The sequence below is a fragment of the Rhinolophus hipposideros genome, assembly GCF_964194185.1.
Source record: "Rhinolophus hipposideros genome assembly, chromosome: X".
In the NCBI taxonomy this organism is placed as follows: Eukaryota; Metazoa; Chordata; class Mammalia; order Chiroptera; family Rhinolophidae; genus Rhinolophus; species Rhinolophus hipposideros.
In genome coordinates this window covers 122,235,002-122,249,589 of record NC_138046.1, presented here as the reverse complement: position 1 = coordinate 122,249,589, position 14,588 = coordinate 122,235,002, and the positions used below count along the sequence as shown (strand labels likewise).

The window sequence follows — 14,588 nt, the reverse complement described above, 5'->3', positions numbered from 1 at the left end:
CATCCATCTCTCCGTGTTGGCCACAACAAGGAGGCTTGTATGCGGTCGTGATTTTTCTTTGCCAAAACGTTGTTTCCCACCTTTCTCTGAAGCTTTTGAGTTTTTTTGTGATGTTGTTTAATGGAATTTTATGGTCTCGCTTGGACTGACTCTCATTTTTCTGTTTTGACCAGGATTGATCGTAAGATGTCAAATGCTCACACCAACTACAAACTGGACGAGGCACAGGCTATAATGAGCGAGCTCCGGACCATTAAGAAAGCCATTTGTACAGGCGAGAAGGAGAGGCGGGATCTGATGCAAGTAAGGCCGGTGCTCTGCAGGCCCCCTGTCCACTCGTGTGCCTGCTTGTCTCTTTCCCTTATTTAAAATTAATATATATATTTACTGTACATTATGTATTTATTAGATATGCAATTCACATATATTGTAAAGATATACATGTATATATAATATTATATATGTGTATCTTTTGTGGGTGTGTATATTTACATGTATAAATGGTTTAAAACATGCCTATTAGTTTCCTAGGGCTGCCGCAATGAAGTACCACAAACCAGGTGGCTCAGAACAACAGAATTCTTCTCTCAGAGTGTAGAGGCCAGAAGTCTGAAATCAGGTGTCAGCAGGGCCGTGTTCTCTGTGAAGGGCTTCGGGGAGGATCCTCCCCGCTGCTCTGGCTTCTGAGGGCTCCTGGCAGTCCTTAGCGCTTCTTGGTTGGGAGCTGCACCACTCCAGACGCTGCCTGGGTTGTGACATGCTGTTCTCCCTGTGTGTCTCTGTGTCTAAATTTTCTCCTCTTCTAAGGACACCGGTCATTGGCTTAGAAACCACTCTAGTCCAGTACGAGCTCGTCTTAACCTAGTCCATCAGCAAACCCCATTTCCAAAGAAGCTCAAAGTCACAGGTTCGGGGATTCGGGCTGGAACACATCGTTTTGGAGGACAGCACTTCAAGCCCCAGCAATGGGTGATGCAGTCATATTGTTCAGTAGTCAAAGCAGTTAGACAAGTCGACGATAAGAAGTCTTGCTATCTCCCCATTCTCTCCCCGCCCAGAACGACGTTTCTTAGCTTCTTGTGCACCTTTCCAGTGTTTCCGCAGACATAGGACTGAGCATGCTCATCCACCCTCACAGAGAGCTAGGAGTCTGCCTGCTGTTCTGCACTAGCTTTCCTACACTACTACCAGACCGGATCGGACTGGATCAGACCCTGTCCCCTTTTCCACATCTGTGCAGAGAGCTGCTTCATTCCTTCATCTGGCTGAATAGTATTCTACCCTGTGCATACACTTAGCTACATGGCTGGGATCATTGTAGCTTTGCAGTGCTTTATTTTTTTGCCCCTTCAACTCCTGTCGTTTCCATTGTTTTTAGAAGAAGCTGACTTTTTGCAAACGGATGCATGCTGGTCTTTTTGCTCAACACAGTTGTTTCTGTTACGGCTTTTATTTTTCATTAACACACTGAGTGAGCACCTAGCGCCTTTGTCTAGGCATTTGTCTCAATTCTTCAGAATTTGAAGACAGAGAAGGACATGGGAAGCAAAGCTGAGACTCACAGGACAGACGAGACAGGTACACAGAGAACTGCCTTGCGGGCCATTGCTTCCTAAGGTCAAGGATGGGAGAGACATGTGGAGTGTCCCCATGATGCTCGTTCAATTGCAGATGACTGGGCCCTACCCCAGACCTACTGGATTAGAATCTCTGGAGGTGGGACCCAGAAATCGGTACTTTCAGACACCCTGTCCAGGTCACAAGACGGAAAGGGTCAGTTGTTTGGTTTTCTCAGCACTGCTAGCAGGAACAGCTGCCATTCACTGAGACGTCTGCGTGCGGCACTGCAGGGTGCTCTGTGGACGTCACCCATCTAGGCCAAGCCCAAAGCCCAGGCCTGAGCCAGGCAACGCTTCACCACGGAGACCTGGAGTCCTTGTCCCAGGAGGTAGAGCTGGCCCCCCTTTCCTGGCCTTCCCAAATTGGCAGAGCTGGGGCAAGCCACCTAGTTGCCTCAATTGGATTCCCCACTATGGAGGCTGGAGACAGAATTTCTTGAAGAAGCTTCAAATCCCTGCATCTTCTTTGCGAAGCTCCATGGAGAGTCACGGGCCACATCTTCTAGTAAAATCCACTAAGTTATTTTGTCTTTTTTACACAAGTTTGCCAACACTGGCCCATTCCAGGACATCTTCGTCTAGATCCAGAGGGGTTATGTGATGCACGTTGTACCTGGGCATTCTTGTGTCTGCTGAAGTCGTCTTTAGAAAGTGTTTTCAAAATTGTAGAAAATCTGATCTGTCTTTAACTTTCACCCAAAGGGGTTCTATGTGCCAGAAACATACTACCTCTAATTTTTAGCGACTGACATCCATGTGAGATGATTTTTGACCACGTGGAATTATGATTGAAAAATCAGGTTATAAAAATACGTAAACATCGTCTGGGAGCTGGTTTCAGTTTCTGTGTGGTTTATAAAGATTTCAAGGTGGCATCCATCTCTGTCGGACTCATTTATTAATAGAATGCTTGGGATGCGAATACTTCTCCCCCGCCGCTTTATTAAGGTACAGTGCCCAGACAGAATTTTATAACGTCAAGATATATGGCGTGATCATTTGATGCACATATCTATTGTGAAATGGTTGCCACAATAAAGTTAGTTACACACCCATCACCTCACATAGTTACCTTTTTGTTCGTGTGTGGTGAGGACTTTTAAGGTCTCTGTCAGCAGCTTTCAAATAAGCGGTGCAGTATTGTTAACTAGAGTCTCCAGGCTGTACATGACACCCCCAGACTTATTCATCTTCTAACTGGAAGTTCGTGCCCTTTGACACACATCTCCCCATTTCCCTTGCCTCCCCAACCCCTGGCAACCACCATTCTACTCTCAGTTTCTATGAGTTTGGCTTTTACTGGAGGGAATGCTTATTTACTTGTTTGTTTTTAGGAAACACAAAGGCTTGAAAATAGTAAAACTGGTACCACAATTGTTCTCCATATTATTCACGTGCTGCCAGGAGGACTCAGTTGCTATCCGATTTAAATTACTGAGAATTTTATTAAAGGTGCCTGTGGTGAAAGACGTTTCTCTTAAATCTAATGAGAATGGGGGTTGGGGTGAGTCAACCCTCCAGTAATGCAGCTGCCATCCTGGAACCGGAGTCACTTGACTGCTTTTAGCGGGAGAGAGGCATTGCCATCTCTGTTCAAACAGCTCGTTTCTTCTGTTCCAGAGCCTGGCCAAGCTCACCGATGGCTTCAAGAATAGCTTTTCTCTTACCGAGCCTCTGCCAGAGATCCCTCACCATCCAGGCGGTGGTGATTCTTTACCTCAGCAGTTCTGCGACGCTGGGTCTCAGACTGACGTCGTCGGAGAGGTACGCTCACGGGGGGAGGAGCCAAGTGGGCAAAGGGAAAGGGGCTGCTTTCACGTTGCCATCCCTCATTTGCTCTCATTTTCCACTTTCTCTTCCGAAATGGTTTGGCTTTTGTGCCATTACGTTTGAAGAAAAAATTTCGTTTCTCACACCCAGCTGTGAAGGTGCAGTGGCCTGGGACGCAGTTGGATTGCTGATTGTCTCTAACCTAGTGACTTGGGTTGACTTGGATTCTTTCAAATGGCAGACTCCTTTTGAGAGTTTAGATGTGTTTTTGACAGACGTATGACAGACGTGTGACAGCATGGATCAACTAATTTTTTCTGTAAAGGTCGAAGTAGTAAATATTTGAGGACTTTCCGGCCATGCAGCCTCTGCCACAACTACTCAGCTGTGTTGTTGTAACATGAAAGCAGCCATAGGTGATAAATGAACTAATGGGTGGGGCTATGTGCCAGTTCATCTTCTTTACAAAAGCACGAGGTGGGCTGGATTTGGCCCGTGGGCCTCAGTTTGCTGACGTCTGGCTTAGACCAGTGATTTCAAAGGCTTTGTGGCTCTGTCACCCTTGGGTTATACTTTGGTGCTATTTCTTGTTCTTTTAAAAGACTGTCGGGAAATTCAATTGAATTAAAATTAATTTTGTTTGGGACTTGGAAGAATTTCATAATGCCCCTTTTGATGATGAGTGAAACCTTGAGTTAGCTACAAAAGTTAAGTTGGCAATCATCATTTGAAGCAGGATGGTGACTACTTAGAGACACGACTACTGTAATGTCATTGAGTGAAGTTTATCATTTGTTTGTTATACATGGATACACACAGTTTGGGATGGCTTCTTTTTCTTTGGGCTTATCCAGTAAAGATGAAATGCCAATGGAATGCAGAATGCCCTCCCTAAAACAAAATAAATAAAAAGAGAAAAAAGGGAAAAACCACTGACAAAACACTCTGGGTTTTAAATAATTAGCTAATATTTTGAAATTTTGGCAACTAGTGCCACTTTGAGGGGAGTATAGTATTAGTAAATAATGACTTCTTATTTGGATGTCCTGGAACAGCCCTATTTTCAGTTTTTCCCTTGGTCTCAAAAGTACAACCAGACATTTTTGACCAGGCATCTTCGGTTTAAAGAATATGGTCACCATGTATATAACACACAGAGTAGAATCTCTAAGTCGAAAATGTCTGGCATGTTTGCCTAAAAGTTTTGGCAGGAGAGAAGTAAAGAAGTACAAGACTCATTAAATTCTGTGTATCATTCATCGTCGCTTATCCTAAGGTTAGAATTAGAATTTAGAGACAACTGGTTTGAGAGAAACAGGTTCGATCGAAGGTTCTCTAATGATTTACAAGTCATGTGTATACATTTTTTTGGGCACCCCTGGTATATGGTCTAGGAAGGTCAGAGCTATAAATGGAGCCAAATTATTGAAACTAGAGTCATATATTTCCAGGAATGAAGGAAGAAGTAACCACGGTGAGCTAGACTTACCTCCCATATAGGTGTCTTTTTCCCTTTTGTTTAGGAATTTGTTGACTTCAGTGTAATTGATATGAAAGTATTTCAGTACAAGTAGTGGTAACGGTTATAGCATCGTATTTCAATTCTAACTCCTAAGACGTGATGCGCCCCCGCCCCCACACTTTCTTTCCTTTTCCCTTGGTTCCTTAGCAGGCCACGTAACATCCGGAGGAGTCCTGTAGGTAGTCCTCACCAGCTAGTCCTTTGTCTTCAGATTTTGTGACTTCCTAGGAGAACATCGTTATTTTGTATTTATTGACGAATGAGAGAATATAATATACCGCACAAAATGGGATGATTCTTTTTTTTGCCTTTGTATCAACTTTCACTAAGTAATTCCCTATTTCTTTTAAAACTTAATTCGTTGTTGTTGTTTGGAATTGTACAATAAATGAATACACTTCCACTGTTAAAAAATAAATCCCCCAGCTCCACTCCCAACCCCACTGATCAGAGGTGGCCACTGAGTATTATTCGGTGTGTTTCCTTCCAGACCTTTGAAAAATAGAAGTTGAAAGACAAATTAAAATATTCTTCATTGTCGCTGAAAGTTTAAATGAGTTTTCTATTTTGAAAGTATGTTTTTAATATGTTTTCCTTCTTTTTTTCCCCCTGTTTTGGAAAGTTTGTCTTTGACGATAAAACAAGACTTGTAGACCGAGTCAGACTTAATTGGCAGTACGAGGAAGCCAGGAAGAGGTAAGAAGCTCCTTTTTCAAATCTTGCCTTCTGCATATTTCCTGTCTCCTGTGGAAAGAGGTTTTTTTGGAGTTCCAAGGTGTGGTTGTCTACTTTTTATCGGAAAGCAGTGTTCTTCATTTATGTGTAGCTTCTTAATACATTGATAACATTTCACATGCATTTAAAATGATGGAATTCTCAATATTGCAAATAGTTATAGGGACATGATTCAATAAAAAAAAGAGACTTTTTCAGCTTTCCTTGTTCTCTCAGGTAGTTCAGACCTCCCTCCCTCCCTCCGTCCCACCCTCCCTCTCTCCTCCCTCCCGTCGTCCCCTCTCTATGCCTCCCTTGCGTTTCAGTGTCAGTCCCTCAGACCAGCTTCAGCAAAACTGTTTTATCTTTTATCTATGTGGCTTCTGACTCCATTGCTCAATGGACAAAGCTATGTATCTTGGTTTAAAAGACAGTTTAAGAAGAATTAAGTCATCAGGTGATAGCAGTACCTAATCTATTTCATTTTGACGGAGAGAATGGAAAGGCAGTCATTTCTCTGAACGTCTGTGTTGTATGTCAGTCATCTGCCTTCTGAAAACCGAGACTTGACCTTGTTTGCGCATTTTCCAATTTGTCTGTCCCTCCTTCTACCTCTTCCCCCTGGTCTTCACCGTAGGACGTGGGCAAAACGAGAGGCGGTGTGGAGGCCTCACAGGCGTGTTGTATTTTGAACATGTCACGTTTCTCCCCATGTGTGCAGGGCCCGTTTTTAATATTCTGCCCCTGCCCTAGCTTTCATGTCCTCTTTTTAGAGAGTTTCTGTCTTTTTTGCCTCTGAAAAGAGTCTTGAAACCAAACAATTTCCAAATACATGCTTCGAACAGCTAGGAAGCATATCTTTTTAACGATTCCTTAGTTACATAGGAACTATTATCTTGGGGGGTGGAGGAGAAGGAGCAGAATGCCAAGTGGGATGAGGAGATCCTTTCTGGAAGCTCAATAGTTGGGCCTGCTCATACACTGTATCATTCATGAATGTCTGGAAATCTACTTTGTTGCCTTTTTAGCAAATGTAAAAATAGCAACAAAAGCACATCATCTGATTCCCTCCTGGAGGGCCCGCTGGAACTGACACGGGCCTTTGTTTACCCAGGCGTTTCTACCCAGTGCTTGCTGGCTTTTCCCGATGTATTCATTCGTGGTGGGCTTTACAGTTCCACATGGACCGTGGCCAAGTTCATTCAGCCACACTGCTTATCTCCGGGCTCAGATTCTCCATCTAGCGCATTCCTTCTCTTGAGCTGGCTGGGGTTTGTCAGGGCTCTTTTCCCGGCTGAGTATTCCTCTGCTCCTTCTTGCATGTTTCTACTGGAACTGCACAATGTGGGTGCTGGAATTTGCTGTGTTGTGTAAAACGCAGAAACTAGATGGTTGCTACACTTAGGAACATAATTGTTACGTGTTTTGCTGTGACATTTACCAAACCTAGCAAGTGCTCTCTTTGTTTTCTAGAGATGGTATCGGTACACAGTGAGTAATCTGTTAAATATTGAGGTAATGTATTTGGGTAAAAAGTCGAGTATTTAAAAAAATTCTTCAGAGAAGGACACTGCACTTCATCAGTGCCTTTTAAATGAAACTAATTTAAAGATGGCCAGAACCTTGGTGGGAAACACCCTGCAGCTACAGAAGACAGCTGATATGTGTGGGTGACCCCCAAGGCTTCACCCACACAGAGAAGCTACTGGGAGACTGGGAGATTGTAGTTCTACTCAACACCTGCCTTGTTCCAGGTGTTTCGAAGAAATTGTGTGGTTTATGTGCTGGAATCACATATGGCCTTTAAGCTATTTGGGAGATAAATTCCTTCACAGCTAACAGAAATACGTGAGGAGACCCACGGTTCTGCCTGGGAGTGGGGATGCCCCCAGAGCAGTACCTGCCGGGTTTTTTTTTTCTGTGTGTGTGTGTGTGTGTGAGTGTGTGCGTGCGTGCGTGCGCGCGCGCGCGCGCACATGTGTATACACACACCAGGATCAGAATCATGTGTATGCTTGTACTTATATGTGCATATAATACGTGCAGATACACATATGTCTTTTATTTATTTTTATTACATAAATAATACATAAATACATTGTTTTCCTCAAAGGTACAATCAATGTAATCCACCCATTTTCTTCCCCTCTATTCCCACCTTCCACCATTAATGGTTAGGGGGAAACCTTCCAGTCTTTGATGAAAACATTTAAATCAGTTAAGTCCAGTGTAGTTAAATGTAGTCGACGATGCAGAGCTTCTATAATGGTTATATCCACCCCCTATGGATGGACATCTAGATGGTTCCAGTTTTTCCTTTTCACAAACAGTGCACATCTGTCAACAGGCCCAGCCTTGCAGAAATGACCGTTTCCTTGGACAGTTACCTAGCAATGAAATATCTGGGTCTAAAGACACACACATTGAAAGTTTTCATAGATGTCACCAAATCGCTTTCCAAAATGACTTATCCACTTTACACCGCCACCGATGGCGATTGAGAGTCCTGATTTCTGTATCTCCTTAGCATCATTAAATATCGTCATTCTTTGTAAATTTTACTAGAGTAATGGACAAAGACGTTCCCTTAGTTGCTGTGCAGCACGGCCCTGCAGCAAAGATTTAGGTGGCCCTGAGTGTCCGGAGTGGCGCGGTTGAGACCCCTTACTCTGGCCGTGCCCCCAAATCCTACTGTGTGTGGACAAGGCCCTGCAGGAGCAGGTGTTCCGCTAACTCGAGACGATTGCCCCCTCCCCACCCTCCACAGTTGCCCTGTTCCAGCCACGTTGGCCCCTCAGTGTTCCTCAGGCATGCACGGCGTCAAACCTGCCAGGCAAGCTCCTGGCATGGTGTCTAGAGTCAGCGGAATAATGGCACGCCAAGATACACACATCCTCATCCCCAGAACCGTGACTGCGTTGTCTTCCATGGCAGAAGGAACTTTGCGGATGGGAGTAAGTTAAGGATCTTGAGATGGGGAGGTGATCCTGGATTATGTAGAGGGGCTCAGTGTCATCTGAAATCATCCCACCCCTCGAAGTTTAGCTTTCCCACCTTCTGCAAAACCTCCTGGGCTTTGCCACTTGTAAACCAGGGAGAAGGTTATGGATTTATGTACTTTAGAGAAGTCTTGCCTTGTGTATCTATCTAGATTTGAGATTTTTTTTTTAGAATTGGGAAATCGTCAAAATGCAGTGTTCTGGACAATGAGGGGTTTCATAGGTATTCGGATTTAAAGGAAGTTTGTGGAAGTAGAACTCCTAATTCCAAGTGGTAGTGTGATTTCTAGAGAATTCTCTAGATCAAACCACCACTATCATGATTAGTTTTGTGTTTTCACCTCTGGGTCATGTGACATGTACCCAAACTGCATGTACCCAAAAGCTGCTTCCTTTCCCTTCAGGACCATCACTTTGGATTCCCAAGGCAGACATTATGATAGGAATATTTTCACATTATTGGTTAAAAATCTTAGAATTTTTCAAAGCCAGTTTGGAAGAGCAAGTCTTCTTGAAGCAATCCCAATGACGCAGATGGCTCCTTATTTTTAACCTAAGAGCACTTGTTCCAGAATTGTGCACAAACTGTAGCTGTTTCCATAGAAACATTCGCAGTCCAGATAGGAACAAAACATTCGGCCCATCCAGTTTCTCTGTGGCTTAGTGTTTGTTGCCAGGATGGGTCCTGCTGTTCATCCGTTGTCAGGAATCAGGGTAGTGTTAGGATTCCAGTGGAATTTGATCAGTTGCTTGGATTTTTTTTTTCATTTCTCAAGTGACTGTGTATCTGGGTTTTGGGGGGTGGGGCATGGCTATGAGAAACAAAGGCAAGCATCCTGGCCATTGTAGCCCATCTACCCCATTCAGGCCAGGAGAAAGAAGCCTGTAGACGGTCTGCTTTTCACGTCAAGAAGTCGCTCTCTGAAGACCTGTACATTTAAAAGGGAAAAGCTGTGAAGGCAGGGAGAGATCTTGGGGTGTTAGTAGACCCTTCTTATGCCACATTTCTAGATTCAGACTTCTCGAATTGCCAGTGTAGAATAGAGCTGTGCCAAAAGGACACTGGTTTTTCAATGTTTAGTTCAATCAGCTGAAGTGATTTCATCGCTCATCTGACTTAGAGCTCAGCTGAGATTTTCCTGAACGTTCGCTTTTCATTTAAATGGATATTTACAAAAGAAAACTCAGGAGAGAAAACGTAAGAAGTATCAAATCTGTAGCTGTAATTGAAACCTGAAGGCACGAGGCTCTAAGCTAACACTGCGTCCTGGAATGTGCCATTGGGATCTGTCACGTCTCGTCACCATCACATGGGACCGTGGCTTGCCTAGAGAGCCATTTCTATTCCGGAAAGCAGCAGTATTTTATAGTAGACTGCAGAAATTAGGTGTAAATTCAGATAATTGGGGATTACTCTGGATATTAAAAACATGCTATGATTCAAAATCAAACCATATTAAAAGTGCATTTTTTTCCTTAGAAAAATGCAAATCATATTTAAGATTTCCATGTGAATTGAGAGGCTCCAAGTGGCTTCTGCAGCATAAATGCAGGTTTCCATTCGTGGTTTAACGGTGCCTGGATTGTAACAGAAAAGGTGTTTGGGCAAAAATAGTAAGGGAAAGATGATTTCTATTTTATTCTGTCTACATTAGACTTGTTCAGGGAATAGAATTTGGAAATCACGTAATAAATATGAAACCTGAGTGCTGGACTGAGGATTTGCTTGCATTTCTTCGCTATCATGAGCACAGGGACATATATTTTAAAGCTTTTAAAGGCATTTGCGAGGGATTATATATAGGCCATAAAATGTATTACCTATCAAAAACAAGAATCAACAAAGAATAAAATACAGTTGACTTGTAGGAAAAAAAAAAACCCTCGCCAATTTGAAGTTGTCCTCGGTCCTCTTTAAAAATGAACTTGGAAAAGTTTCTTCTTTGTAAACTTTAATTTCACTGAAATGATGTTTCAGAAAAAAACCCTTCCTGGAAAATGTTTTTCTTTTATTACCCAGAATTGGAATGATGGCACCCACAGGAGTGGGATTCCAACCCTGGGATCAGCTGTTTGGCATGGATGTAGAAGAAGGGGTATTGTAACTGTGCGTCTGTGTTCAGCGTTAGGCGGAAAGTCTGTTTCCTCCAGTAAACCTAACACACTAAGGGTACTCCTTGCAGATGGCTTGTTTCCAAGCCAGCAGCACTGTAGACAAGGCATGTTGTTTTAAAGGCGAAGCTGTCTTGTCTACCCCTTGGTGAATGTACAAGAAATCATTTTGAAGGAATCCTTCTAGAGCTTTTGGCTTCCAGTGCAGACAGACAGACACATGAGTCTTTCTCGACTTGGCTGAGAGCAGGCCCCAAATGTCTGCATCTGGAGTGTGGATACAGGGAAAGAAACTGCACTTTACGATATGTAACAATATTCCTCCAGATTCATAAATAGCTTTGAAATGATCACGCAGTCATTTGCATCATTGTGAAATTTGATTATTTTTTAAAAAGCACTATTCTTCAGCCCAGAAATGCTTGCCTGATGTTCAGCACAGCCCAAACCACTTTTCCAGATGGGCTGCATGAAGTCAACTTTATCCAGATTTTGTTTCTGCTAGAGGCTGTCCCTCGCCATATGTCCCTGCATATTTTTCTTGCAAGCTGTAGAAAGTTAGGGTACAGTGTTTAAGTTTGGCCATGCTACTATTTCATTTATGCCTGCAGTGGGCAGACCTTTTGAAATTTGCCTTTTGCCTCTCCTCCCTTATATAATTCCTTCCCCCCCCCCCCGGCATTCTTTTTTCTGATAGTGGATGTTACTTGAGATTTTCCAGGAAAGAGTAGGATTCCCTGGGATTGGATCTTCCGCGCCCCTCAGCAACTTGAGTCCCTGTGCAATGACAGCTGACCTGGAGCCGGCCAATTCACATGGAATCTTGATCTCACTGGTAGACCTCAGAAAACTCAGAAGGAGTGCTTTTCAAAATAGGTCTGCTTGTAGTGTATGTAGGAGGAGAATACCTATTACGAGGTCTTCCTGCTAAATTGGACTGTGCTCACATAGGCTTTCCTGGGGGTCAGATAAGGTGGGAAAAAATTATGAGGACACAATGGATTTGCTTATTGTTCATCTCTTTTATATTTATTTCTTACCTTTGAGTTGTCTTGATCTACAGTGGAATGTTCCAGAAATTTCATGGGGTATAATGTATGATTTGGCACTAACTTATTTATGGGTCTGCTTGGAGTGTGTTTTCCTTGGGCTTTGGTTATATGAGTGCCATAAATTTTAATTACACTAATTAGACATAGGTGGACGCTTCAGCCCAGTTGGATTCCTAACCCTGTTCAGCTGCCTCTGTCATTAGTTTGTTCAGTGACATGATTTGGCACCATTTTCCAACACATTTTCAGGAAATTAGTTTTAAGTTAGAAAAGAACTTGCCTAATAAAGCTACTGACGTTCAACTATTTTCTTTCCCTTCTTGGGGAATTGGACTTGAGTAAAATGTGTACATTTCAACTATAACTTGTCGACTCTGGGTTTTCTGATTGGTTTGGTACTTAGAGAAGGAGTCTGACCAGGCAGGCTGACTGGTCCCGGGAGGAGCCCGACTTGGTGCGGGGCTGGCCGACAGGCTCTAACTCGTGGACCAGCGCCAGCTGATTGGCAGTATCTGCAGGGAGCACAGCGTTGATTAGTGCCATGTACCCTGGGCATTCCCGGCGTTCCCGTTTTAGTGAGGATCAGTATACTGGTGCATAATGCCAGCCCCTGAGCCTCCACGGCCAAGTAGCACCCTGCAGACCGGGCCGGGCTACCCAAAGCGGAGGGCGGCAAACTGAGGCAAACCTCAGAAGCGCCTGGAGGGCTTGTCAGACCCACATTGCCCTTTGTGTCCCAGTCAGCGGGTCTGGGTGGCCCCGCTCCGTGATGCCTGCTGGTCAGGGACCCCCACCTTAGCGGGGATAGGGCTGTGTGCACTTGCTGCTTACCTGTCCGTACAGCTCTCTGTGACCTCAGAGAAGCCTTTGGATTTGCTTTCGGGCATGTGTGCCACCCTCTGTCCCCTGCAGTGCTGGGTTCCGGGCGAGTCTGGCATTCTTTGTCTCTGCCCGGAAACATAACACTCATCTTTAGCCACACTTAAAAACATTCTACTCCCGCTTCCATAGGATGCTCTAAAACTATGCGCAACGTCTCTTTCACTTAATCGGCCTTCACCAGCACCTCAGGACACAAAACGTGGTGCAGTGTGTTTGCCAAGCCAATGTGGAAGTTTAGGCACATGGGAAATGACAATAGAGTCTGTATTTTTGCACCTTGAGGGTGGCAGTGCTGGCATTTAGCGAGGCTGACTGCTTTGCACCCACCCAGGTTACCTCACGCCACACCCCCTCTCCCCGGGGCTGACGCTCCCTCCTTCATATATTTGCTGGCGTGATTGTTCATTTTCCGTGCATCCCGCTTTTGTAGATGGTCTGCTCTGTGCACAGCCTTTTGAATTTCACACAGTCAGGGGCTCCGGTGCGTTTCCATTCAGAAGCAGTCATGGGTGCCTCTCTCTCTGGTTACTTTCTCGAGGCAGTGTTAACGGTTAGGCATGGCAGAGAAGGCAAGAAGCCAGAAGCACCTCTCGTGTGTCCCGCGGTGTTTAGCTAGTGATGATGGGGGAATGGGCACAAGTGAGCTGGCTGCATCCCGCTCCGGGACAGTAGCACGTAGGAAGCCGGGACCCCGAAAGCACAGGGCCGTGTGGAGAAGCGCCCCTTTTGTCAGTTCTTTGAAACAAGCATGATAAGGTTCCTTACTGTCACCCTGACCTTACAGACCAGGGGAGATTATGCAAAGGACTTCCGCATCGTCTTTTTACCCATCATTTCTAAATCCTTCATTTTTGTCATTTAAACTTCACTTGGTGCAATCATTTCACTGTTTACTTAGCAGAGTGTGTGTCTAGAATCAGTGTGATGGTGCTGAGAACACGAGGAGATGATCTGGAAATTCATGGCTTTTTCTGGGTTCATCTCTTGCAGAGTCTCCAATATCCAGCAGCAGCTGGCCCAGCTTGATAGTGAGTCCTGGCCGGGCATGGCCGAGGCCGACAAGGACCGGCTGCAGCTCATCAAGGAGAAGGAAGCCCTGCTTCAAGAGCTGCAGCTCATCATCCAGCAGAGAAGACCAGCAGAAGATGTGGCCCGGCTGGAGGAAGAGAGGAGGCGCTTGGAGGAGGAGATCCAGCGAGCTCGGGCCACGTCTGTGCAGGGTGCCACGGAAAGGTAGGCTGGCTCCCCACGTTCCCTCTTCTCGTGAAGAACCAACTCGAAAAGCTACATTGTACATGGTCTCAGAACGGTTTTACTTAGGGGAGCTACTGCCTGGCCTGTTTCCTCACTAAGCAGAGAGAAGGTGGAAGTAGCGTGTGCCTTCCCTTCTGTGCATTCATATGTCCATCCAATTGCCCACCCATCTGTCTGTCCAACTGTCCACCCTTCTTTTCACCCACCCATTCCTCCCTGCCCATGCATTGAGCTTCCGTGTATCAGCTACTATTCAGGGTGGTACATTTTCAAGCAAGGCGAAAACAGCCTCTGTTATCTTGGCATTTATTACCTAGAGTTTAGTCATTCAAACCTAAATCCGTTTGGGGGAATTTAGAGTTGAATTTCTTGTTAGGAGAATACACTCGCTATCTTTGAAATCCACCAATGGACTATTTTCTTACCTATAGGATTCTACTTCAGGAAAAAAGAAATTGTCTACTTATGCAGCTGGAGGAAGCTACTCGTTTAACATCCTATCTCCAGTCCCAGTTAAAAAGGTAGGTATCTTGAAACAATAAAACTATACCTAATTATCATATTATAATGACATGTAAAAATTCTTTTTAAAGTAACACTTCCGAATTCAAAATCAATCCATCCAAAGACAAACATTTTAAAATTCATTTTGTGTGAGCTAATC

General features: G+C 44.4%; 1 protein-coding gene across 1 annotated transcript in view; it reads left to right on the top strand.

Annotated features, from left to right (window-relative positions):
• Positions 1-14,588, top strand: part of WWC3 (WWC family member 3) — a gene marked incomplete at its 5' end in the record, with an annotated part of 103,407 nt that overhangs the window by 63,003 nt on the left and 25,816 nt on the right. The window contains 5 exons of the mRNA XM_081043489.1: positions 174-303; positions 3,240-3,383; positions 5,534-5,607; positions 13,661-13,903; positions 14,356-14,445. Coding sequence (XP_080899615.1) covers positions 174-303; positions 3,240-3,383; positions 5,534-5,607; positions 13,661-13,903; positions 14,356-14,445 — 681 coding nt within the window. The remainder of the gene's footprint in view (positions 1-173; positions 304-3,239; positions 3,384-5,533; positions 5,608-13,660; positions 13,904-14,355; positions 14,446-14,588) is intronic.